Source organism: Microtus pennsylvanicus, chromosome 7, assembly GCF_037038515.1.
Source record: "Microtus pennsylvanicus isolate mMicPen1 chromosome 7, mMicPen1.hap1, whole genome shotgun sequence".
Taxonomy (NCBI): domain Eukaryota; kingdom Metazoa; phylum Chordata; class Mammalia; order Rodentia; family Cricetidae; genus Microtus; species Microtus pennsylvanicus.
In genome coordinates this window covers 123,114,266-123,139,517 of record NC_134585.1, presented here as the reverse complement: position 1 = coordinate 123,139,517, position 25,252 = coordinate 123,114,266, and the positions used below count along the sequence as shown (strand labels likewise).

The window sequence follows — 25,252 nt, the reverse complement described above, 5'->3', positions numbered from 1 at the left end:
ATCTCCCAGAAACTATACTTGAACGTTGTCAGAATACAAGACAAATAATCAATTTTTCAGAGGGTGTGTGGCAAAGACTTCACTGTCATAATCATAAGAGCATAAAAAGACACAGTCAACAAGCATAAAGCTCTGATGCCTATTAAGTGGCTCACTTGGCTTATCTCACGGAGCCGGTAACGCCTCCATGAGATAATGCTGCCGTCTCTGTCCTGCTGTGAGGAGACTCAGAGACAGACCATTCCGTGTGTCACTGCCAATAAATCTTACCCCATGGACAGCCCTCTTCGCGGGTCCACCGAAGGCTTCACTTTGCACAGCCCTCCAGTTCTGAACTTCATCAACCTCCCAGTCTTGTGTGGAAAGATGAATAGCCTTCCAGTCAGCAGCTGATGATGCAACATGGGAATCAGGAAGTGCCAGTGGGCAGGCATTACTTCCTCGCTTGGCCCTGCCACCCAGTGCCACTGTAATAACTCCAGCCACCTTCTCCTCCAGGAACCCTTTATGGAGAGGTCTTCAACCGCAAAGGGCCCCTCTTCCTCTCAGGAAATCCTCTCTGCACCCCTGCCAACAGTTCTTTCTGTCTACCTCTGGAGCGCTGTGCAGCTGCCTGACTCTCGGGCCTCATAATCTCTTTAGGGTAAAGAGTGTGTGGATGTGGGGTTTTGTTTGTTTGTTTGTTTTTGGGACAGGATTTCTCAGTGTAGCTTTAGAGCCTGTCCTGGTACTCACTCTGTAGACCAGGCTGGCCTTGAACTCATAGAGGTCCTCCTGCCTCTGCCTTCTGAGTACTGGGGTTAAGGGCGTGCGCCACCACCGCCCTGCTATGTGGGGGTATTTTGCCTGTTTGTCTGTTTGTAATTCTGTATGTATATCTCTGTGTGGGTATGTGCATGTGAGCACAGGACCCTTGGAGGCTCTAAGTCCCTTCTGGCTTGGAAATAGGAGCTTTTACTCAGCTCCTATTCCACACAAATCCTTGTTCTAGCCTCATCCTAGAGCTGTCGACCACAGAGGCCTCCCAGAGATTTACAGGGTATGTAATGAATGAACAGCCAGAACAAACCCAGCTGCCCATTACAAGCATGGCTTCAATTGCTTCACTTCCTCTGTCACGTGACTGTGTTAGTCATCACATGACTTTGTCCTTCCCATTTAAGCCGGAATTAACTCGCTGTGCTAGTCCTATAGCTATGTACCTATCTCCATTCCTGTTTTTATCTCGCAGATCTGTCTCCAAGACTCTGGAACTGCCGCAATCTTCTCCTTACCCACTGCCTCTGAGGAGCTCATCTTTAAGACCTCTGCAAGGTAAGCGGGCAGGGCTGCTGTTTGCCCTGTCAATTTTGCTTCTGGAATTCTGCTCATCCAGACTACAGGATTCAACGAATGACAGAGTCTTTTTCTAAATTCTGAGTAAGGCACAGATGGAGAGAGGGCTGCAGGTTGAAATCCGTGGGCGGGAGAGGGGGAGAGCGAAGAGAGTCCTCTTTGGGGTGAACAGAAACCTCACGAGCCCAGTGCCTGCAAAGAGGAGCATCCAGTGCCTTTGAGCACTGTCCAGTCACAATAAAGATGGAGACTATGCTATGAGCATCCACAGGCAGCTAAACCCTGGTCAGGAGAGGGGTTGTGGGGTAGAGAAGGGCTTACCTTCTAGTCATTCCTTATTCTGTTCTCAGGAGTGTCTCAAACACCTGGGTGGGGCAGGTGTCATGGCTGCCAGGCTTACAGGATTCTTTCTACTTCAGGCGGTAACATGGGCATATGGTAAGTAAGTCAAAGAGGGGGGTGGCACTGTGGACAATTCCCCTGCCCCACAGTCCTTTGGAAACCTCCCACTATGGTGGAGAACTTTCAGTAGGGACTCTATAACTCCTTTAGAGTGCCTGAGACAACTATGGACTGGAAGTACAGTGGAGGGATCTCAAACAAATTATTGCTCGGTCTCCTTGATTAGCACAACCACTCCCCTCGTCCACCCACTTTGATGCTTGTCTCTGCTTGTGCCCCTGCCTTCTAGGTGCCCAACCCTGCATCCCTAAAAGTTTTGGCTACAGCTCAGTGGTCTGTGTCTGCAATGCCACATACTGTGACTCTCTTGACCCCCTGACCTTACCTGCTCCTGGTACCTTCAGCCGCTATGAGACCACTCGAAGTGGACGACGAATGGAGCTGAGTGTCGGGTCCATCCAGGCCAACCGCACTGGCACAGGTGGTGCTTTAGTTCTCATTCTAAGCCCAGCTGGGTCCCCTGGCTCAGAGTCACATCAGCTATCAGTGTGTTCTCCTCTGTACATTGATTACCCCCCATCTTTCCCTACGGTGCCCTCAGGACTACTACTGACCTTGCAGCCAGAAGAGAAGTTCCAGAAAGTGAAAGGCTTTGGAGGAGCGATGACAGACGCCGCTGCTCTCAACATCCTGGCCTTGTCTCCCTCTACCCAGAATCTGCTGCTCAGATCATACTTCTCTAATGAAGGTGAGGAGGGCTGGACAAGATTACACACTATGATTGATACATTTTTTTATACCCTGGCTTTATTTATTTTTTGAAAGATTTATTTTTATTATGTATACAATGTTCCACCTGCATGTACACCTCCATGCCAGAAGAGGGCACCAGATCTTGTTACAGATGGTTATGAGCCATCATGTGGTTGCTGGGAATTGATCTCAAGACCTCTGGAAGAGCAGCCAGTGTGCTTAACTTCTGAGTCATCTCTCCAGCCCTATTTTTTTTTATGATTTTTTTTTTGTTTGTTTTGTTTTTCAAGACAGGGTTTCTCTGTAGCTTTGGTGCCTGTCCCGGAACTAGTTCTTGTAGACCAGGCTGGCCTCGAACTCCCAGAGATCCGCCTGCCTCTGCCTCCCGAGTGCTGGGATTAAAGGCGTGCGCCACCACCGCCCGGCTCCTATTTTTTTTAATTTTTATTACATTTTATTATTTATTGTGTGTACTGTGCATGAGTGTGGAGGTCAGAGAACAATTTTCAGGCGTCATCTTCTTCCACCATGTGGATCATAGGTATTGAATCAGGTCCTCTGGCTTGGCACCAGGCACCCTTACCCACTGAACCATCCTGCCAGCCTTTTTACTCTGACTTTCGTGTTCTTCCTGTCGTTTGCCTCCTCCCTTCTTACCCCCAGAGGGTCTCATGTATTCCAGATTCAGATCCACTGTGTAGTCAGTGCTGATCCTCCTGCCTCTGTCCGCTGAGAGCTGGACTATAGATGTGTGTCATCACACCGTTCACCCAGTGCTGGCGCTCAAACCTGGGGCTTCACGCATTCTTGGCAAGTGCTCTGCCACCCGAGCTACATCCCCATCCTGCCTCTCATTCCTTCCTCTTCCGCTGTCCCTTCCCGGCTTTCTTTCTGTATATCAGACTTGTCTAGAACACTCTATGCAGCTGTGACTGATTTCAAACTCTTCTTTACTTGGTCTCCCAAGCTCTGGGATCACAAGTTTGCCCCCAAGTATTGCTTCCTCAGTGCTGCTGAAATGGGATCACCTTTTCAATATTTTGCTAAGTACTTACTGCTCAGAAGGGGCTTCTCACTCAGGTTCTGGTTTCCATGGTTCCACACCTACTCCCTGTGTTCCCTTTGGAGAAGGGACCATATTGAATGAGAACCTATTGAGGACTAAGAAGTGATTAAAGTCAATTTTCATATTCACCTTTTTGGTTTTTGTTTGTTTGTTTGTTTGTTTTGTTTTTTAAAGACAGGGTTTCTCTATGTAACAGTCCTGGCTGTCCTGGAACTCACTCTGCAGACCAGGCTGACTTTGAACTCACAGAGCTCCATCTGCCTCTGCCTCCCGAGTGCTGGGATTAAGGCGTGCACCACCACTGCCAGGCCTCCCTTTATTTATTTGTTCATTTGAAACAGGGTCTTACCTTGTAGCTCTGGCTGGTCTGCTCACCTGGATCTGGCAGCCTCTGCCTCTAGAGGGATGGGACTAACGTCATGGTGCCACCAAACTCAGCTCCATTCTCTACTGATTCAGATTTCCCTCTCTTGGGCATCCTTTTCTGCAGGAATTGAATATAACATCATCCGGGTACCCATGGCTAGTTGTGACTTCTCCATCCGTGTCTACACCTATGCTGACACCCCAAATGACTTCCAGCTAGCCAACTTCAGCCTCCCAGAAGAAGACACCAAGCTCAAGGTGGGCATTCTGGCTGCTTCAGTCCTATTGGTATTGCTGTCTGAGACTGACAGCTGGGAAGGGCCAGGTTAGAACTTTCTGCAGGTCATGTAGAACCCTTCTCCTGCAGCCTACTTGCCCTGGGGTAGGAGGGTGGGGGCTGGTGGTTGGACCTGATGCACTGGTTGGGCCGGTTTGTGTTCCAATTCTGGGTGCCTCTCTCCTCACGACATCTATCTCCAGATACCCCTGATTCACCGAGCCCTGAAGATGTCCCCACGCCCCATCTCACTCTTTGCCAGTCCCTGGACATCTCCCACTTGGCTCAAGACCAACGGAGCAGTGAATGGAAAAGGGTCCCTCAAGGGACAACCAGGGGATATCTATCACCAGACCTGGGCCAATTACTTTGTCAAGTAAGGGACCATCGGAGCCATGGGGTCTGTACCAAACTCTTTGGGACACCATGGTCTATATCCTACCCCTTGGCTTGCTCCACTTCCAGATTTGCGTCTCAACTCATCTTTCTACGTTCTGTGCCTTTCAGATTGTAAATTTCCAAGACCTATCCCAAGGTCTCCATCCACTTTCTTGCCTTTGATCACACATGCCCTTTCTTGCCAGGTTTCTGGATGCTTATGCTAAGTACAAGATAAAATTCTGGGCCGTGACAGTGGAGAATGAGCCTTCTGCAGGACTCTTGACTGGGTACCCCTTCCAGTGCCTGGGCTTCACTGCTGAGCATCAGAGAGACTTCATTGCCCGCGACCTAGGACCAGCGCTTACCCGCAGTTCTCATGATGTCCAGCTATTCATGCTAGATGATCAGCGTTTGCTGTTGCCCCGCTGGGCACAGGTGGTAAGGTCTAGGACTTCCCAGGGTGCCCCAGTGAATCCCAAGTCACCACCCAAAATGTCTGGTTACAATTTTAGGTTACCTTCCCTATGCCAGAGTTGAGATAGGATCTTGCTATCTACGCTAGGCTGGCCTTGAATTGTCACCCTCCTCCCTCCTAAGTGCTGGCATCGTAGGCAGGAGCCACCACACCTGACTTCTTCAAGGCCAACTAAGAGCTTTGTAGACCAGGCTAGCCTTGAACTCATAGAGATCAACTTGTCTCTGTCTCCCAAGTGCTGGGATTAAAGGCGCAAGACACCATACTCTGGCCTCTTGATATCAATTTTATGTCCATGCAGGTGCGGGTGTGGCCCTTAGATTCGCCAACAGCGGCTGAGTTTTCTGTGGCCTTTGCTTTGTTTTGGTTTTTGAGACTGAGTCTCTCACCTATTAAGCTAGGTTTGCTACCCCTGTGCCCCAGGGATTCACCTGTCCCTCTCTGCCCCATGCTAGGATCGCAAGGCCTTGAATGGATGTGGTGCTAGAGATCAGACCCAGGTCCTCGTCTGCATGGCAAGTACTTTGCCAGATCTAGAAAGATTTGTGGATCCCTAGGCTGGATCTGGTTGCCCGGGACACTACCATCTCTGGACTCCAGGGCTTGATGGATCCCTATGGCTGTCTTGTCACTTTAGCTCCCAGGTCTTCCATCCTGCCAGTCACTTCCTTTCCCTTCAGAGCCCTCTGGGCAGGACTTGTGGCCAGGCCTCCCCATTCCTCATGCTCCCTCCTCTCTGTAGGTGCTCTCAGACCCCGAGGCCGCTAAGTACGTTCATGGCATCGCTGTACACTGGTACATGGACTTTCTGGCTCCAGCCAAAGCCACTTTAGGGGAGACACACCGCTTGTTCCCCAACACAACACTCTTTGCTTCAGAGGCCTGTGTGGGTTCCAAGTTCTGGGAACAGAGTGTCCGGCTGGGCTCCTGGGGTCGAGGGACGCAGTACAGCCACAGTATCATCACGGTGAGTTTTACTGTCCCCTTTCCCACACAGACCACCTGGGACAGGCAAACAGGCCTTCCTTCTCAGCTGGCTTGGCAGCTTGCTCTTTGAGGCAACTGTGGGATGCCAGGGTTATCATTTTCTTCACAGGTGTATATTCCCATCAGTCCTTTTTTTCATGTCTGGGGCCAGAGGGCCATATCTGCCTCCAATTTCCCGGTTCCGAGATGCCTCATCCTCACAATCCTCTTTCCAGATATTGAGACAGGACACTCGTTCAAAGGAATAAGCCATTCCTAGCCCAGCTCCCTTATGTGATTCTCACCTGTCTTCTCTAAGGATACCCATCTTTAAGTTAACTTTTCCTTGCTTCGACTCTAGAACCTTCTTTACCACGTGGCTGGATGGACTGACTGGAACCTTGCTCTGAATCCTGAGGGAGGCCCCAACTGGGTCCGCAACTTTGTTGACAGCCCCATTATTGTAGACATCCCCAAAGACACATTCTACAAACAGCCCATGTTCTACCACCTTGGCCACTTCAGGTGAGCAGGGGGTGGGCACCCATACTCCGTAGCAGGCTTACATCATCCTATACCATGAAGGAGCAGGAAGGTGTTCAGGGTGGCAACCCTGGGAGAGGCACACTCCTCCTCTATTGCACCATGTGGGCAGGAAGTGACTAGGTGGCACCATAGTCACAGGTAATCCCTGGGTGACTGATGCTAGAGCCGTGATGCAGGACAGGGCAGAGGCCCAGCAGCACAGGAGTGAAGGGAGTCTTGTCCCAGCCCCTGTCCGGGTCTCCCACACAGCTGGACTATAGTTGCACATCCCCAGGCAGCTTTGGTCTCAGAAGCAGAGACGATGCTGGTGAAGCTTGATGGGACAGTGCCCTCAGGGTGGTCCGTGATGCTGCCTGTCTTTGCATTCAGCAAGTTCATTCCTGAGGGATCCCAGAGGATAGGGCTGGTGGCCAGTGAGAAGAATGACTTGGACACGGTGGCACTGATCCGCCCTGACGGCTCTGCAGTTGTGGTCGTGTTAAACCGGTAAGCTGGGTACAAGGGCAGGTCTGGGCCTGAGCAGCGCTGGGGGTTGGCTGCAGCGGGTTGATTTCAGCTTTTCTTCTCCCCAGCTCCTCCAAGGACGTTCCTCTTACCATCAGTGACCCTGACCTGGGCTTCCTGGAGACCATCTCACCTGGTTACTCCATTCACACTTACCTGTGGCGGCGCCAGTGACGGAACAGCATGGACATTAAAGGGAGTTAGCTCATGTGCTCCCGGGTGACTTCACAGTGGCACAGGCGCGGGCCAAGGGTTGGGTGTCTTGTTCTCCCTTCTAGAATGTGCTAGGGGTGGGAAGCCTTAGTGTCCTCACAGTTCCCCACGCATGCACTAGCTGCATGAGGAAACTGGGCCTAGGCCTCGGGTGAGTTCACTGTCTGTAAACACAAGACAGGGATGGGGAAGATTTGGGAAGATGGACCTATGTAGAAAAGCAATGTAAGTCAGTGTAAGGACTAAAGTAGTGTCAGTGGGGAGGCCTACACCTATGCATTCCTATTGTGGCAGCTAGGAAAATGGCAGACCCATAACAAAGAAAATGTTTGGTCTCAGTTAGTGTGAACAGCTTTATTCTAGGGATAGCACCCCATTTCTGGGTGCTCTAACAATGGGGCATCTGGAATGCATGACAGTAGAAAAATCAGTCCTGAGAGCATGAACACATCATTCTTCTTCATCCTCCTCAGCCATGCCCAAGGCCCGGGTGCTCGGGGTCCGAGCGGGAGATGCCCGCTGGATAGAAACAATGCCGCTGAGCAAGGCATAGCCCACCATGGCTGCCAGCCCTGCCAGCACAGACAGAATCTGGTTCCGGCGTCGGTATGGCTCCTCCTCGGTCTCAGGGCCTGCTGGCGTCTGGCGTGGAGGTGGTACCTCAGCTAGGGGACAAGAAAAGAAAGTGGGCAAGGGAGGTAGTCCTTGGAGCCCAGCCCCTCCTCCCCATCCGTTCCTTACCTCCATCCCGAGGAAAGTAGAGGCTAAGGATGTGGGTACAGTAGACACAGAGATTGTGCAGCCCACGAAGGTGGGCCTGCAGCTTCCCACTGGGCAGCTTTGCCTGCAGCAGCAGGGCCAAATGGCTAAAAACAAAGGCATCCAGGGAGGCAGGGCTGGAGAGACAGAAGAGGGTGGGATGGAAGTGGACAACCGTGCAGAGGGTCAGCATGGAGCAAGAGGAAAAAGTCTGCTTTGGTGGAGTAAGCTCTGGGCAGCAGGGGTCACCAGGGGAAGGGCAGGACACCTAGCTCTGGATTTGGTGAGGGGAGTCTTCCCCCAGGTGGCGCCAGCCTGGCCCTGAATGAAGCTCTATCCCAGGGCTGCATAAAGGACACATTGAGTGCCCCACAGCCCAACAGTTCCCTCCTGTACCACCAAGGAGCTTCTAGCCCCATATGCCGTCCCCGACCAGAGTCAGTGCCTGTCCTAAGAACTTCCTGTTCACGCCCCAGTTCGGGCTTTGACACCTGAAGCTGGATTTTCTTCACACATCCATTTGTTCCCCTTGGAGTTAAGACTCACGCATCGCCAAAGAAGAACTTCTGAGAGCCCAGGCGCTGAGAAAGCAGGGTTAGGCACTCCCGAGCCTCTTGATAGAGCTGTAGGGAAGGACACAGGAATGTGGTGGGGAGCTGTGGCGCCCCCACGGTGGACACTCTTCATTCTCAGCCCTCTCTTTGGCACTCATCTCATTTGTTCCAGTGCTACCTCTTTCTCTAGTTCTTCCTCAGTCTCTGATCTGTGCTCGCCACACAGCAGCTGCAGCCGCTCCATGTACTTGCGTTGCATGCGGCCAGGCAGGAAGAAGTTGAGAGGAAAGGGCATAGCCTCTGCATACCACTTTCGGGTCACTTCCACATAGTTCTTGGCATCTACCCAGAAAGTATGTATCTGGGTCGGGCAGACAGAAGAGGAAATGTGAGCCAGTGCACCTGCCCATCACGGGTGGAACTCTAAGTCCCGTGTTGCTCTGATGTGTATGTCTGCCCCCTTTCTCACAGGCTGTGCATGCTAGGGCCAGACGTACTCACCAGCACAGGGAGGAGTTTCTCCTCCAGCAGAGACATGAAGGCTAGGGTATCCGCTCCTTGCCGAGCTGATAGATCATAGTCAGCGTTATACTTCTGTGGAAGAAATGTTCGTGAGGTGAACACTAAAGGAGTGCAGGGCACGCTCTCAGAAGGGATGGTACCCCACACCAGCCTTTGAGCATAGCAGAGGGAGAATCGGGAGCTTTGCCTGCTCAGGACTCCTTGCCTCAGCCCAGCCAGTAGCCTGTTGCTCTTGGCAGAAAGCCTGGGCTTTGCAGCCCACTGGCTGGTGAGGTTCTGCACCCACTGGGGGAAGAAAGGAGGCCTGGCCGCACAGTGGGAGCAGCTCCCAGAGTTTCCACGGAAAGCTGGCAGCATGCCGCTGACAGCCAACTTTCTAACAGTAGCTTCCTGATCCAGACACCGCAGAGCAGCAGAGCGGAGCTCACTGCGGGCTGGGCCTCAGCCCGTGATGCAGAAATTAGGGGGCACCATCCTTACCCTCCTTGAACCCAGTAAATTTATGCCCAGCCACCCCCACCTCCAACTTGTCTCTCATGACGAAGCTCTTGGCTCTCCTCTGCTTCACTCAAAGCCTGTGTGCCATCACTGCACATACATCCTGCCAGGACTCGTGTCTTAGTGGGGCCTACTTTTCCAGGCTTCAGTCTGGGGCTTGGTGGCTCCTTCCATGTACTAAAAAGCTTTGTCCCCAGACAACCTCTTGAGTATGATACTTAAATTTCCCGAACCTCACTTTCTCCTTTATGGAATGAGATAGTAATCTTTTTCTCTCCGTGTGGCTGGGTTTGGAAATAATTTAGGAAAAAACACTTTGGAAATTGGAAAGGCTGTGTTTATATGTAAGGAATCAAGGCAGGAACCCAGGTCCTGCCAGGAACCTTGGCTTTTGTTTGGATTCTATTTCTCCGGGCCTCTAAGCTTCCATTACTTTCCCAGCTCCCTGGAAAATAGAGATGAGAAAGAGGCTCCTATTTCTGATGGTGTGTTCCCTCTTGGAACAACACCGAGGCTCCTATTTCTGATGGTGTGTTCCCTCTTGGAACAACACCGAGGCTCCTATTTCTGATGGTGTGTTCCCTCTTGGAACAACACCGAGGCTCCTATTTCTGATGGTGTGTTCCCTCTTGGAACAACACCGAGGCTCCTATTTCTGATGGTGTGTTCCCTCTTGGAACAACACCACGATGCCAGACCTTTTAAAGCATGCTGGCTAAGCCCCCAAGTTTTAAAGAGTTCTCGTTGGCGAGATGGTTCAGCAGGTAGAAGTACTTACTAGCAAGCTTGAGAACATGAGTCCCATCGCAAGAGCCCACATGGAAGGAGAGGACTTATTCCCACAAACTGGCCTCTGACCACCCACAGGCATGCTGCAGCATGCGTGCACCCCCCCCACAAGATAAATAAACATTTAAAAACAAAAACAAAGTTTATTGCTTTTGTCGTCGTTGTTTTAAGACAGGACTTCTCTATGTAGTCTTGGCTGTTCTAGAACTCACTTTCTGGATCAGGCTGGCCTTGAATTCACAGAGATCTACTTGCCTCTGCCTCTCAAGTCCTGGGAGCAAAGGCGTGCACCACTATTGCCTGGAGAATTTATTGCTTTGAAAAGTTAAGTTACTTGTTTCACATCACAGTCAAAAGCAGAAGAACAGAACTAAGGCCTCCCAAGCTCTTATAATTCTCTTTCGAATTTCTCAGCCTGGCATTGAGCTCTGTCAATCCCGAATCCCCTCTCCAGCATAGTTTGGCCCCTGAAACAAGATAGCCTTAGAAATTTCTTCTTTCCTTTCTCTCATTCTCTAGCCTGACCACCTACTCTTTTTTTTTTTTTTCTTTCACAGAGTCTCACTATCTAGCCCTGGTTGGCCTGGAACTCACTTTATAGATCAGGCTGACCTTCAACTCACAGAGATTTGCCTGCTTCTGCCTTCCAAGTGCTGGGATTAAAGGTGTCCACCATGAAACCTGATTTTTTTCTCTTTTTGAGACAAGGTCTCATGTATCCCAGGCTGCCCTCAAACACATTATATAGCCAAAGATGGTTCTAAATTTCTCATCATCCTGCTTCTACCAAGTACTGGGATTATATGTATGCACCCCCATACCTATTTCTAGAAGTTCCTTTCTAGTCCTGCTCCCAGGGCCTCCCCAAAGCCAACTGCTGATCTCTATTCCTTTTTATTCCCCGTGTCTCATCAGCCTCCCTCATTTTTCTCCCGCCCTACCCAGCATTCAGAATCAACTGGATCTCAGTCTGCCCCTTCCCCACAGTCCTCTACGTTCAGTATGTGGTTATCACAGTGACATGGTCTTCACCCCACCCTTGGTGCTCTGGAACACCCTTATCTCACTTGGCATGTGTCGACTGGATTTCCTTGTCACCCCTGTCCAGCCACCTACCTCTTTACGAAGATGAGTGAGGATCTTGTGCGGTACTGAGATAACCTCTCCACTACTGGTTCGAAGGGCAGGCAGAGTTCCTGATATTGAGAAAGAAGTATGTCCATAGATCATAGCTTGCCTTCTCCTGCTCCGCCCCTCACAATTCCCTTCCTCACAGGGCCACCTGTATACCTGAAGGGCTCTGCCAAGGGTTGCTGATCTTGTGTACCTTCAGGGGTGCACCTGTAAATCTGGTATAGGTCTGCAGAGAAGGAAGCAGAAGGGAGAGAGGCCCGGGTATGGCTTCCCAAAGTAACCAAGCAAAGAAATATTTCCTTAGACCATTATGTGCCGTGAGCTATACCTGGCACTTTATACCAAGAGGAGGGGTGGAAGGAGGAGCCATTCCCATTCACAAAGGGCCAACGGGACTCAGAGAGATTACGGACATGTTCATTATGTCCGTTCCCACAATTCCACATCAGGAAAATTTACCTTCCCTTCTGCTGCTTACACTCTCAAAAGCTTTTCATCACTACTATCCCTTCCCCTGGAAGTACTGACTTACTTTGGCAATCTCTGTACACTGTTCCTGCTTTTGCATCAAGTACCTGAATGTTTTATTTTCTGCTTACATGTTTGATTTTCTGTAAACAACATTGCAAGGCAACGTCTGGCATCTATCTGTAAGAAGCATAGTAAATGCGTGCATAATCCCGAGAGGTTGAGCGAAGTGAAGCAAACCTGTCTAGTTACAGAGCTTTCCTGGACTCTGGTCCGGCTGTGGGCTGTCTGCTCTACGACCAACTACACCCAATCAATTCTTAGTGAAGAAGGGGGTGAAGGGGGCTGAGGGGCAGACGTGCCGAGTCTAAGATTACCGAGATAGTCCAGAAGGGATTGCCCCAAGGTCACACAGACAATAAATGGATTAGCAAGGTCTAAAAGGCGTCTCTGAAATCCCAATTAGACCTGCTTCCACTGCTACACGAGTCTTATCCTAGGAAATCATAGCATAGTCACTGAGCCCACGTCGGCCTTTGATTGCCTCAGTTTCTCTCAATACGCTAGTGTTTGGGCTCCCGGCAGAGTTCGGGCCCCCTCCCCGGGCCTCCAGGGCGTAGCAGAGGACGCCTGCACCATCCCTCACCAGCACGGCCAGACTGTCCAGGTCCACAGACGGCAGCCCCCAGCCCCCTGACCAGCAGAATAGCTCCATGGGCGCCGCCATCTTGCACACTCTCTGACCCGGAAACAGCTCCGAAGAAGTGCCCGCCTTCCCTCGGCAGGGCCCGCCCCTAGCCGCCGCCTCTAGGGCCAGTAGGGGCTGGGGGTGCGCGGAGGCCCCAGGGGAGGCGCGGTTTCTCGCGGCTTGAGAGGCGGCGGGCGTGCAGGAGGTGGGGCTGCGGACTTCTGAGGCGCGCGGCCGCGGGCATATCCTGAGGCGGCTCCGGCCAAGGGGCAGGGCTGCCGTCCAGACGTTCCGGGGAGAGTCGCGGCGCCGAAGGCAGCCGCGAACCCCCGCAGACACGGAGGGCTCGGGAGAGGGGCATCGGGTGCGGCTCGGCGGTCTCTGGGGGCTCTTGCCAAACTGCACGTGGCCTCGACAACCCCGGGCCCCCTCAGGTCTCTGCCCCGAGCGGGGGTTGCGGGGGGGTCCCCCGGGCCGCATGTTTTCCACAGCGCGTTATGTTTGGAGCGGACCTCGCGCTGCCTGTCGCCATGGAAACAAAACAGGGGCGGTGGCGGCGCCCGAGCTGAGGCCCGGCTGGGGCCTGAGTGGGGGGAAGGGAGTGCGGCTCGCGGGCTGTTGCCTTCCGAGGAGCTCTCCTGGTTCGTCCCGAAGCTCCCCTCCGGTTCATCCCGGACAAGGTCTTCCCGCGGTACCCGGTGTCCACCAGTCCTCCTCGCCCCAGTCTTCTGGTGATGTCTCCCCCTGTTTTCATTTCGATCTCACTGACCAGTTTAGACTTCATCGTCTGGTTCCCGTCGGACGCTTCCAGACTTCCATTTTTCCCAAGAATGAGAGAAAATGGAGGAATGGGCACATGCCATAAAAAGTTTGTTTTTTTTTTTTGACACCGTAATAAAAAGTATTTGTTATGCCACAGCAATAAGCCCCATGTTGTGGGCATTCTCTAGGTACTGTAGCAATCTAGTTTCGGCCAAGTCCCTTGCTATCCTTCTCCATTAACTGCCTAGAAACCCATGGCAGGGTTTTCTGCCTTCTCCAGCCGCTGCTTCCACAGGACAGTAGCATTTGGTAGCGCTCGAAGTTGAAAGCCCCCGAGAACCAGATGTCAGAGTGAAGGGAGGCACCTAGAAGATGACCATTATGGAGGAGCAGGAGGCAAGGAAGGCTCTAGGACTCTCCCAGTGCCCCTGGTTCCTAGAGCTGATGATGCCTCCAAGGTGATTGGCAGCTCTTTGTTTCAGCCCCCCCTTACCCGCCTGCCCCCCCCCCAGCTCGCTCCTCAGTCCCTCCGCCCCCCTCCTGCTCCTGCTCTCCGCCTAGTCCTTTTCCCTCCCAGTCGCCTGCCTGCCAGGGGTAGTGAACCGGCTAAGCGGCATGGAGAAGCCAGAACTTTGGGGGGCCCTGGCTCTTCTCCTCTTCTGCTCTTACTCATGTTGCAGTCAGGACCTTCAGGGTAAGCCTGCGCCCATCCTCTTTGTCTCCTTTCTTTTGCCCCCAGCCAAATAGCAGACCACATGTGGGTTTGAGGAGAGAGGGAGGAGTCCTGAAATTGGGTTGGAGAGAAAAGTTACACTCGGAAGAGTAAAGAGTTGGCGATAATGTGGGAGGAGTGGGCACCAGAGGGTGGGTGAGTGCAAACTGGCCCAGGGTCGGGCGTTCAGACCAGGATGGACCCAGGATCTGAATGCCAGCACTGCATAGTTTGTCAGCGCATCAGCAGGACAGTCCGGGAAAGCAGCCTGATGATGGTTGCACTATGTGGGACCCTGGGCTTGGTCCCCCCCTTTATCCTGATAGGGTGGGGGTGGGGATTGAGCGGCTAGAGCTCTCCCGGAGGTCTGGTGCTGGGATGGCTAATGGGTGGTGTAGGAGAGGTAGAAGCAGATGACACAAGCAAAGATTCTTTCCTGGCTGGAGGGGAAACCACAGATTGGCAGAGGCAGAGGCACTGGGTCCTACATTCCCCGGGGAGGGTGTGTGTGGGGGGAGGCTAAACAGGGTTGGAAGGGTCAGAGCCCTTTGTGGACAACTGTCCTTATCTAGACACACGTGATGAGCCGCTAGGATGGGAGGAATCGCACCAGGATTTGAAGTGAGCTAAACCCAGTAGCCAAGAGAAACTACCTCTGGTTTCTGAGCTGTGGACACCAGGTGCCACACCAGTCTGATCAGCAGTGTCTCGCTTGCGCCACCTGCTGGGACATACAAAGTTTGTGGAGTGGCTTCGATATTTCTAAGTGGACTCTAAACCTATAGGTTCCCAAGGCTTTGGAAGCCGCAGAAGGTGCTGGGAGGGAAGAATTGCCTGTTCCTTGTTTGAAAAGGGTTGAAGTTTTTGTTTATATAGATGGGGACTTGTAGCCTGGTCTATGTAGCTGAGTCTGGCTGCTAGCTTGAGGCAATCCTGAGATTGACAGGCATGTACACCACTCCTAGTAAGTTTTAAGGTGATTTATGCTGTCGGGATGCCTCACCTCTGGGGGCTCAGGAGAGAGGGCAGGCCTTAACACTACCTCCTTTCTCTGACTCTGATCATCCCTGCCTGGCCAGTAATCGACCTGCTTACTCTGGGCGAGTCCCGGCAGACGGTAGCTGTAGCAGAGAAGATCCGGACGGCTTTACTCACTGCTGGGGACATCTACCTCTTGTCCACATTCCGCCTCCCCCCAAAGCAAGGTGGTGTCCTCTTTGGGCTCTACTCTCGGCAAGACAACACCCGGTGGCTCGAGGCCTCTGTTGTGGGCAAGATCAACAAAGGTGACTGACTGGTGGGCACCTCCTTTCCTGACCCAGTGATCCCTTGAGCAGTCTCCTTATCCCCACACCCAGGTGCCTCTTTGTTCTCCTTGACTTCTATTAAGGGATACCTGATACGGCAGTACCCAAACAGTTGGGTAAGGTCTGGTATTTATAGGGATGGGTGGCAGGCTGTACATGGGGATGCTCAGAGCGCGGGGAGGAAATATCTGTCCCAGGAGTAGTAGGACCATGTAGAGTTTGGCTAAAGTTCAGTGGGTACAGATGTAGCTGTTGCCTTGGCAGGGGACAGTTCTTTGAGGCATTGAGAACTAGTAAGGTCCTCATCTAAGGTCCATTTGAAAAACATTTATTGTGCATCTGTTACATACAAGGTGTTGAGAGATACACATAACAATTAGGAATTGTCTTAAGAGATGTGGTATCAGCCAGGCGTTGGTGGTGCAAGTCTTTAATTCCAGCACTCAGGATGCAGAGGCAGGCAGTTGAACTTGGAGTTCAAGGCCAGCCTGGTCTACAAAGTTCCAGGACAGTCAGAACTACACAGAGAAACCCTGTCTCGAGGGGGAAAAAGTGTGTGTGTGTTATCTAGCTGAACAGTGGTGGCACACACCTTTAGTACCAGCATTCAGGAGGCAGAGGCAGGTGGATCGCTGAGTCCAAGGCCAGCCTGGTGTATAGAGTGAGATCCAAGGTTACACAAAGAAACCCTGTCTCAAAAAAACAACCCCCCACAAAAACCAGAGATAGATGGCCAGCGGGCGGGGAAGATGGCGTCTAGAAATGATCCAAGTCAATCAGGACGGGACGGGGGCTAGTGCCCACACTGACATCCACTCCTGGGCAGTCCTGGTACGGTACCAGCGGGAAGACGGCAAAGTGCACGCAGTGAACCTACAGCAAGCAGGCCTGGCCGATGGGCGGACACACACAGCTCTCCTGCGGCTCCGAGGACCTTCTCGACCCAGCCCCGGCCTGCAGCTCTATGTGGACTGTAAACTGGGCGACCAACATGCTGGCCTTCCAGCCCTGGCCCCAATTCCTCCAGCAGAGGTCAGTGGCCTGGAGATTAGAACTGGACAGAAGGCTTACCTGAGGATGCAGGTGAGTGTAGCCTCTGGTCTGGGGAAATGGTCTGTAGCACCAGGAGCCAAGCTGCTAGGCCCTCCCTCTGCTTGCTGACCCTAGGGCTTTGTGGAGTCGATGAAGATTATTATAGGTGGCTCCATGGCGCGGGTAGGAGCCCTGAGTGAGTGCCCATTCCAAGGAGACGACTCCATTCACAGTGCAGGTAACAGACGACTCCCATCCTCTCCACTTCCTCCTGCTCAGTACCCGTCCCTTTAGCGTGCCCATTTCTGAGGCTCTTGACAGCATAGCTCCAAATCTTTCATCCCTGACTTCATGAAATCATCTAGCAGAACTCTGAGGAACTCTAGGGGGTGAGGAGGTGCTAGTCTCAAGGTCTCTGTGGTCCCTCTTGGCAGCTGTCACCTCCCAGTGGGCAGCACCTCCAGCCGAGGCCTCTCACTCTGGTCTCTAACAAGGGTGCTCAGAGGCCCTTACCTAAGCAAACACCCACTTCCCCCAGAGACATCAAAGGGTTTTTCAAGTGGCAGCTTGGGAAAGGGTTTGAAATGGAATGTACTAGGGCCCTGGCCTCTCACCTGGAGTCCTCCTGGTACTACCACGCCTGGGATCCAAGATTTGGGTTTTGACTTCTTTGAGGCAGTGCCTAGAGGGCCTTTAGGGCTGTGCTAGCTGAGCAGCGGCTGAGGGAGACTGCCTGTCTGCTGCACAGGAGGCTGGTACTGTAGCACCCCTGCCCTGTCCCTGCCCCCTCCTCCCAGCAGCCCCCCTGACTGCTATACTTCTCCTCTAGTGACCAGTGCGCTGCAGTCCATTTTAGGTGAGTCAACCACGAGGGGGTGACTGAGGCGAGGGCAGTCCTGTCACGGGTGGGGTTGAAAGGTGTGCTATGGACTTGGGGACAAGAGCTGGTGTACAGTCCAAAGAGGGCCCAGAGTGACTCCCCACTGCTGAGTCTCTCCATCCTCTGGACCTTGGCAGGGGAACAGACCAAGGCCTTGGTCACCCAACTCACCCTCTTCAACCAGATCCTGGTGGAGCTTCGGGATGACATCCGAGACCAGGTTTGGGTGGGCCAGACAAGGAGGCTTCTGACGCTGGGGTGGGGTGGCGGGTGCGGAGGGCTGACTGCTCCTCCTTCGGCAGGTGAAGGAGATGTCCCTCATCCGGAACACCATCATGGAGTGTCAGGTGTGCGGTGAGTGGGCAAGGAGAGGAGGGCTCCAGACGGCACGGCTGTGCTTCCTACTCTGTGACCCTAGAGGGTGGCTCTGACTGTGTCCACCTCCCAGGTTTCCACGAGCAGCGTTCCCACTGCAGCCCCAACCCCTGCTTCAGAGGCGTGGACTGCATGGAAGTGTATGAGTACCCAGGCTACCGCTGTGGGCCCTGCCCGCCTGGCCTGCAGGGCAATGGCACCCACTGTGACGACATCAATGAGGTGAGGAATGAAGGCGCCCTCAAAGGTACAAAAAGTTGGGTGAAGCTGGGCAGTGGTGGCGCACGCCTTTAGTCCCAGCACTCAGGAGGCAGAGGCAGAGGCGGATGTCTCCGTGAGTTCAAGGCCAGCCTGGCCTACAGAGCGAGTTCCAGGGCAGGCTCCAAAGCTACACAGGGAAACCCTGTTTCAAAAACAAAACAAAACAAACAAACAAACAAAAAACCAGAAAAAAAAAGCTGGGTGAAAGTTGTGCAGAGCAAAGGAATTTAGGGGAGGTCAGAGACCAGCACAGCCAGGCTGGAGGAAGGGGGCATAACAGTGGAGAGCTGGTGAAGAGGTGGAGGAGTTTGAGATGGCCAGCCAGGGGAAAAGGAGCACCGGGAGGTTGGGCTGGGAGCTGCAAAGGGACGGAGGGGCAGTGTTTCTAGGACCACATACAGTTGCCTCACCTTCCCAGGCAGATGGCTGACTTCTCTGCCTTCTCATTTGGTTCCCAGTGTGCTCACTCTGACCCCTGTTTCCCGGGCTCCAGCTGCATCAACACCATGCCTGGCTTCCACTGTGAGGCCTGCCCTCCGGGCTACAAGGGCACCCGAGTGTCTGGTGTGGGCATCGACTATGCTCGGGCCAGTAAACAGGTCAGATTGTGTAGTCTGTGTGGCTTTCTGGAAAATGAGATGAGGCTGTCCCACTCAGCTCTGTGGGTCTAAACTGCACGTTTAAGACCCGCAAAGCCCCATCATTACTGACTTCTGGATCTGTGAGACCCACCTCAACTCTGCCCTTTTAGGTCTGCAATGACATTGATGAATGTAATGATGGGGACAACGGAGGCTGTGACCCAAATTCCATCTGCACCAACACGGTGGTGAGCTGAATGCCCTGCCCTGCTCAGGACTGGTGAAGGGGGACTGTGTAATCCCCTCTTCACACTTCCCGTTTCTTCCTCTCCGCTTGGGTGCTACTTGAGTGCTCCCACGAGCCTGGCTGAGATGCCCAGGCTCTGCCTGTTACTAGGTGTGACCTTTGGCAAGTTAGCTAATCTTTTTGAACCTCAGCTTTCTCATTTGAGAAATGGGGCTATTGTCTACCTTAAAAGAGAACCTAAGGGAGATAGATGTGCCTGGTGTGGTTCTAGGTGTCTATCTTATACTCTACAGGGCTCCTGGTGAGTTCAGCTTCCTTCCTAACTCTACTCTTAGGGGTCTTTCAAATGTGGTCCCTGCCGTCTGGGGTTCCTGGGAAACCAGAGCCAGGGCTGCCTCCCAGCAAGGACCTGCCACAGCCCAGCCCACAGCCCCTGCCATGTCCATGCTCACTGTCTCTTTGAACGCAATGGCGCGGTGTCTTGCCAGGTAACCTGGACCTCAGACAGGAGACAAAAAGGGAGGGAAAAATGTGTAAGGCCAGTGAAAATATCTAGGGACTGACCTGAGGGCCTTCCTGGGAAAAAGAGGGAAGCCTGTCCCCGGGAACTTACTAATGGGGAGAGCAGAGGGCAGAGCAGAACTGTAGGTCAGGGTACGGGGATGCCAAGCCAAACTGCTAATGCCTACTGTATGTTTTACCCTAGTGTAATGTGGGCTGGGCAGGGAATGGAAACGTGTGTGGGCCTGACACAGACATCGATGGCTATCCGGACCAGGCACTTCCCTGCATGGATAACAACAAGCACTGCAAGCAGGTGCAGGCCACGGGCTAGCTGCGGGGGGAGGGAGGATGGCACAGGTGCAGGCCACGGGCTAGCTGGAGGGGGTGGGCGGTGGCACAGGCTGGCTCACACCGGGACTCACCCATCCTCTTCCTCCCTCTGAACCTCAGGACAACTGCCTTTTGACACCCAACTCTGGGCAAGAAGACGCTGATAATGATGGTGTCGGGGACCAGTGTGATGACGATGCTGATGGTGATGGCATCAAGAATGTCGAGGTACAGCCGGGTGGTGGCACACACCTTTAATCCAGCACCCCGGGAGGAAGAGGCAGGAGGATCTCTGTGAGTTCGAGGCCAGTCTGGTCTACAGAGTGAGTTCCAGGCCATCCAGGGCTACACAGAGAAATCCTGTCTCAACAAAACAAAATAAACACACACAAAAATGTCAGCTGGGCAGTAGTGGCATACACCTTTAGATATGGAAGCTGGAGAGATAGCTCAGTGGTTAAGAGCAGAGAACCCAGGATCAGCTCCAGCACCCACATGGTAGCTGACAACCATCTGTAACTCCAGTTCCACTTATGGCCTCCATAGGCACTGCACAAACGCAATGCAATAGACATGTATTCAGGCCAAACACTCATACACAGAAAATAAAAATGAATATTAAAAAAGAAGAACTTCGGAGTCAACTTGCAATGGTGGCGTGTGCCTGTAATCAGCTCTTAGGAGATGGAGGCAGGAGGATCACTGCAAGGTGGAAGTCAGCCTGGGCTACAAAACGAGACCCTGTCTCTAAAAACCAAACAAGGCAGTGACCTGAATTCAATCCCTGGTAGGAAGAGAGAATCTACAGCTACAGGTCACCCTCTGCCTTCCATATAGGCAGAGTGGCCCTGTGTGCCCACACACACATACTAACTGAGTAAGTACACAGAAGAAAAAAAGAAAGGGGTGAAGTGAGACCAAAACAAGAACCAGGGCAGGAATGGTGGTGCACACCTCTAATCCCAGAACTCAAGAGATGGAGGCAGATGGGCACCTGGGGGTTCAAGGCCATTCTGGTCTACATAGTGAGTTCCAGGCCAGCAAGGGCCACATAGCGAGACCTTGTCTCAAAACAGAACAACCACTAAGAACCAAAAACAACAACAAAACCACCAAACAAAGGATGCTCTCTGTGCCCCTCAGCGCCTGTGCTCTCCCATAGTGTAGTCTCTCTTGCTGAATCCCACTATCCTGCCTCTTCTTGGCCCTGGGCGATTAATTCCCCAGGATAGTCCCTAAGACATGGTGTGGTGTGTAGACAAGATAGACTATATGGAGGTCGGGCGGGTGGGACAGCATGAGCAGCCTTACATTACAGGGACATTACATTACCATGATTTGACGAGGACAGGGAGAAAGTAAGTATGGGGGCTTCTGACCCTTCCCCTACCCCCTTGCCCAGGACAATTGCCGACTGTTCCCCAACAAGGACCAGCAGAATTCAGACACAGATTCATTTGGGGATGCCTGCGACAACTGTCCCAATGTTCCCAACAACGACCAGAAGGACACAGATGGCAATGGAGAAGGAGATGCCTGCGACAACGATGTGGATGGGGATGGTGCAGGCCTGGGGCCCAGGGGATGGCTGGGAGAGCTATAGGGATGAGGCAAGGAGGGGGAAGTCAGTGCAGCTGGGGAAGCAGGCTTAGAGACACCGGCTAGGAATATGAAGTGGCTACAAGTGGTTAGTGTGATGTGAGCCCCACAGAGTGCAACCAGATTCCTGGCAGAGCTAAGGACTTCCGCCAGCAGAGGAGCGCACGACAGCCTTGTCTCTCATATCTACTAGGCATCCCCAATGGACTGGACAACTGCCCTAAAGTACCCAACCCACTGCAGACAGACCGGGATGAAGACGGCGTGGGAGATGCTTGTGACAGCTGCCCTGAAATGAGCAATCCCACCCAGGTACAGGGGAAGGGGGAGGGAGGGCGGGGGATTGGTGGGTGAGGCCTGGACCTTTTAGAGGCGAGATCACCCTCTCCAGAGTTATGAGGAGATGGTGAGATCAGACCCCTCTCTCAGACAGATGCAGACAGCGACCTGGTGGGGGATGTCTGTGATACCAATGAAGACAGGTAGGGTCTGGGCCAACAGATCCAAGGTCTCCCAGGGAATTATGTTCCTCTACTACATTCTCAGTTGCCTCATGATGTAGCCTTAATTCATTAGCCCACTCAGCAGGGAGTCCTGCTCACAGTCCGCCCTATATTCCTACTGCTGGATTCTCATCTCATCTGGATGATGGCAAAGGGACCAGGTTGGAGGGCAGGCAGGCCCCAGAAAGGCCCCAGAAGATAAGGAAAAGAGGGGACCCACATTTCAGCTGGTATTTGTTCCTTTTCTTCTGAGCAGCGACGGAGACGGGCATCAGGACACCAAGGACAACTGTCCCCAGCTGCCAAACAGCTCTCAGCTGGACTCGGACAATGACGGTCTTGGGGATGAGTGTGATGGGGACGATGACAATGATGGTGTCCCAGACTATGTGCCTCCTGGGCCTGACAACTGCCGTCTGGTACCCAATCCTAACCAGAAAGACTCCGACGGTAAGGCTGGGGTCCCAGAGATGGTTGGCGACGTTGATACAGGCAGACCCGAAGGGAGTGAGGGGTGACAGCTGGCGGGGCCTGAGCACTGGCCTCTCTGCCCAGGCAATGGTGTTGGTGACGTGTGTGAGGATGATTTCGACAACGATGCAGTGGTTGACCCCCTGGATGTGTGTCCGGAAAGTGCAGAGGTTACCCTCACAGATTTTCGGGCCTATCAGACTGTGGTTCTGGATCCCGAGGGTGATGCTCAGATTGACCCAAACTGGGTGGTGCTCAATCAGGTATGCAGGGCAGTGGGCTGGGCAGGTGCTGGCAGACCAGACCTCCTGTTGGTACCTGGGTGGCATCTGTGTACCTGGACCAGGGCTTTTTAAAAATTTCTTTCTTTCCTTAACAACCCCAGGGCATGGAAATTGTTCAGACTATGAACAGTGACCCAGGTCTTGCAGTTGGTATGTAAGGGGCACCCAGCTCAGTAATTCCCAAAGGGAAGGCCGCTAGAGAGGGTAGGGAAAGAACCAGATGGGGAGGATGGGCGGGGGCTTATCGCAAGACTCTGGCCCTACGTACAACAGCATCTCTGTCCCCAGTACTCACCCTACCATGGGATACCAAGTAGCTTTAGTGCTCCTAACACTTATCCCACTCCCACCCCAGGATACACGGCTTTTAACGGTGTGGACTTTGAAGGCACTTTCCACGTGAACACGGTCACTGACGATGACTATGCAGGCTTCCTCTTCAGTTACCAGGACAGTGGCCGCTTCTACGTGGTCATGTGGAAACAGACAGAGCAGACTTACTGGCAGGCCACGCCTTTCCGAGCCGTGGCCCAGCCAGGGCTGCAGCTCAAGGTATTCCAGCTGCCCAATTTCCCCAACCCACTGACTTGGCAAACGCTGTTCCTGCCCAACCTCAAGGGCTGCACTGCCTGATTAGGACCCTTCTTACCCAGATGTCTGGGCTGGGCACCAGCTGTGTGGGGCTCCAGAGAATCCGCTCAGTTCTTGACTCCCTTTCTCACTAGCTACCATCTTTTGTCTCCTTTCACCCTGGTCCTGCGGTTGACACCCTGCCAATAACTCCCAGGCAGTGACATCAGTATCGGGCCCAGGTGAGCACCTCCGAAATGCTCTGTGGCACACTGGCCACACCCCTGATCAGGTACGACTGCTGTGGACTGACCCCCGAAATGTGGGTTGGCGTGACAAGACATCCTATAGATGGCAGCTGCTGCACCGGCCCCAAGTTGGCTACATTCGGTAAGGAGAGGGTCTGAGCCCTAGAGAAGGAGTAGGGGCAAGACTCAATCTCCTATGCCCTCTACCTAGCAGGAACTCAGCACTGTGACTTCCCTCCGCTCAGTTTCTTGGTGCCATGGATAGAGTCCGCAGACAGTCTCTTCCATTTCTCATTTCAGCACAGAGGAGGTGGTGTTAGGCACCCCATTCCTCTGCACCAAATTTCCCCTTGAAATCCAGGGTGTTGAGATAGACGCCTTCCAGTTCTCTGGAGTATCTAGGCCCCAGGCAGTCTGTAGAAGAGCCCAGCACTTCCAGCCCCTTAAGTGTCCAGAACTTGCTCCAGCAGCATCTGACTTTGGAAAGGGACCATGGCTTCCCTTAGAGCAGCCGAAGGCCCGTGGCTTATAGGCCTCTCAGTTTGGCTTCTTGTTTGCGACATTGGTTTCTCCCTCCTATACATGTCCCTGGTTGGTGAGAATGGCTTGAGAAGGGAAGGGAAAGGGATCTGCTTAAAAGCTGGACTTCCTGTAGCCAAGAGCCTAGAATCCTGGGGGCTGAGTTGGTTTCTCTTTAAGGTATCTAGAGCGGTGGGGCGCCAGGGCAGAGGATAAAGGGGGGGTGTGGACTAGAGCCTGGGAAGCGGGTGACTTCACCCCCAGCCCTTTGTGCTCATTGTCATAGCAACCCAATCCTTGCTAGGAATGTGCTGGTGCTTTGAGATGCAAAAGTGGCTGGACAAAGAGCTAGGGGCCCAAGGCCTGAGAAAAAGCCCCCTCCCTCCCCTTTCCAGCCTTCCTTCAGGACTAGAGTGCACCAGGTTGGGGGGGGGGGGGGCACAGAGCCCACTGGCACCTCAGCACCAATGATCCCTCTATCCCGGACAGGGTGAAGCTCTATGAGGGTCCCCAGCTAGTGGCGGATTCTGGGGTGATTATTGACACGTCCATGAGAGGGGGGCGTCTTGGTGTATTCTGCTTCTCCCAAGAAAACATCATTTGGTCCAATCTCCAGTATCGCTGCAACGGTGAGGCTCTAGATGGAGGTCAGCTTGGCCGTGCCCTGGGAAGCCCTCATCCTCTGACGCAGTTTGTTTCCCCTCTTCAGACACAGTGCCTGAGGATTTTGAGCCATTCCGGAGGCAGCTGCTCCAGGGAAGGGTGTGAGGAGGTGCTACCGGATTCAGAATTCCGATTGGAGACCTTTGACCTTGGGCTCTATTCCGGAGACCCTGGGTCTAACCTACAGCCCCTCAACCTAACGTGGTTCTCTGGCACCCATCAGGGAGCTCAGCCCCAGAGGAGTAGTGACCCCATTGTGCAGGGGCTGGGGGAATTTCAAGGGGGTATTGCTCAGGCACTGACCCCAGGAAAGACATCAGCACATTGCCATAAAAGTTACAGTTATTTTCTAAGTCAGTGCAATTACTTATTTTAGGCCTTTTCTAGGACACAAAGGAACCTGAGGGGTAAGAAAGGCTGCTAACTGCAGGTGGAGCTAGGGAAAGTTTGACCGAGTTGGAGTGTGGATGGGAAAAACACCAAATGAAGGACGAGGCTGGAGGACGGCTGAAGCCCTTCCAGCCCCACTTACTCACCGTGGCAGCAGCGACACCTCAGTCTAAGTTCCGCCGGGATCGAAAGCCCAGGGCCGGGGCTGCCCCGCTCTGGGTGAGGGGGTGCCGGGGGGGGGGGCCCGAGGGGGCCGGAGGCCGGGACGAGTGCAATATTGGCGGGGGAAAGAACAACACTGCACCACGTCCCGTCCCT

At 53.2% G+C, this 25,252-nt stretch overlaps 3 protein-coding genes across 5 annotated transcripts; 2 read left to right on the top strand and 1 right to left on the bottom strand.

Annotated features, from left to right (window-relative positions):
• The first annotated feature begins 404 nt into the window (after positions 1-404).
• Gba1 (glucosylceramidase beta 1) lies at positions 405-7,622 on the top strand. Its single transcript, XM_075978470.1, has 12 exons — positions 405-643; positions 1,232-1,314; positions 1,686-1,773; positions 2,027-2,218; positions 2,339-2,485; positions 4,047-4,180; positions 4,403-4,575; positions 4,784-5,018; positions 5,798-6,022; positions 6,383-6,546; positions 6,937-7,053; positions 7,140-7,622. The coding sequence occupies exons 3-12, from the start codon at positions 1,719-1,721 to the stop codon at positions 7,243-7,245; spliced, it is 1,548 nt and encodes a 515-aa protein (XP_075834585.1). The 5' UTR covers positions 405-643; positions 1,232-1,314; positions 1,686-1,718; the 3' UTR covers positions 7,246-7,622.
• Mtx1 (metaxin 1) lies at positions 7,613-13,207 on the bottom strand. Its single transcript, XM_075978471.1, has 8 exons — positions 12,655-13,207; positions 11,697-11,766; positions 11,523-11,602; positions 9,099-9,191; positions 8,776-8,958; positions 8,590-8,666; positions 8,026-8,180; positions 7,613-7,949 (listed from the first exon to the last, which is right to left on the bottom strand). The coding sequence occupies exons 1-8, from the start codon at positions 13,174-13,176 to the stop codon at positions 7,735-7,737; spliced, it is 1,395 nt and encodes a 464-aa protein (XP_075834586.1). The 5' UTR covers positions 13,177-13,207; the 3' UTR covers positions 7,613-7,734.
• Thbs3 (thrombospondin 3) lies at positions 13,164-24,897 on the top strand. 3 transcript variants are annotated; one of them, XM_075978459.1, is made up of 23 exons: positions 13,164-14,152; positions 15,250-15,456; positions 16,304-16,560; positions 16,645-16,747; positions 17,339-17,365; positions 17,527-17,609; positions 17,692-17,743; positions 17,838-17,986; positions 18,484-18,624; positions 18,777-18,854; positions 19,189-19,341; positions 19,560-19,670; positions 19,808-19,915; positions 21,090-21,249; positions 21,480-21,598; positions 21,716-21,768; positions 22,046-22,239; positions 22,345-22,523; positions 22,646-22,694; positions 22,900-23,096; positions 23,332-23,504; positions 24,371-24,510; positions 24,591-24,897. In XM_075978459.1, exons 1-23 carry the CDS (start codon positions 14,074-14,076, stop codon positions 24,647-24,649), a joined length of 2,871 nt encoding a protein of 956 aa, XP_075834574.1. In that variant the 5' UTR covers positions 13,164-14,073; the 3' UTR covers positions 24,650-24,897. The 3 variants fall into 3 exon arrangements, with proteins under 3 accessions (XP_075834574.1, XP_075834576.1, XP_075834575.1); XM_075978461.1 differs by lacking the exon at positions 17,527-17,609 and having other exon boundaries at positions 17,692-17,736; XM_075978460.1 differs by lacking the exons at positions 24,371-24,510; positions 24,591-24,897 and having other exon boundaries at positions 23,270-23,352.
• Positions 24,898-25,252: the final 355 nt, after the last annotated feature.

Coding starts and splice junctions, on each gene's coding strand:
- Gba1 (XM_075978470.1), top strand. CDS start 1,719: ATGGCTGCCAGGCTTACAGGATTCTTTCTACTTCAGGCGGTAACATGG. Junction 2,219..2,338: donor GGCCAACCGCACTGGCACAG/GTGGTGCTTTAG, acceptor CGGTGCCCTCAG/GACTACTACTGACCTTGCAG. Junction 2,486..4,046: donor ATCATACTTCTCTAATGAAG/GTGAGGAGGGCT, acceptor CCTTTTCTGCAG/GAATTGAATATAACATCATC.
- Thbs3 (XM_075978459.1), top strand. CDS start 14,074: ATGGAGAAGCCAGAACTTTGGGGGGCCCTGGCTCTTCTCCTCTTCTGC. Junction 17,366..17,526: donor TGCGCTGCAGTCCATTTTAG/GTGAGTCAACCA, acceptor GGACCTTGGCAG/GGGAACAGACCAAGGCCTTG. Junction 17,610..17,691: donor GGGATGACATCCGAGACCAG/GTTTGGGTGGGC, acceptor CTCCTTCGGCAG/GTGAAGGAGATGTCCCTCAT.
- Mtx1 (XM_075978471.1), bottom strand. CDS start 13,176: ATGCGGCCCGGGGGACCCCCCCGCAACCCCCGCTCGGGGCAGAGACCT. Junction 8,667..8,775: donor AGGAAGAACTAGAGAAAGAG/GTAGCACTGGAA, acceptor CCTTCCCTACAG/CTCTATCAAGAGGCTCGGGA. Junction 7,950..8,025: donor CTACTTTCCTCGGGATGGAG/GTAAGGAACGGA, acceptor CTTGTCCCCTAG/CTGAGGTACCACCTCCACGC.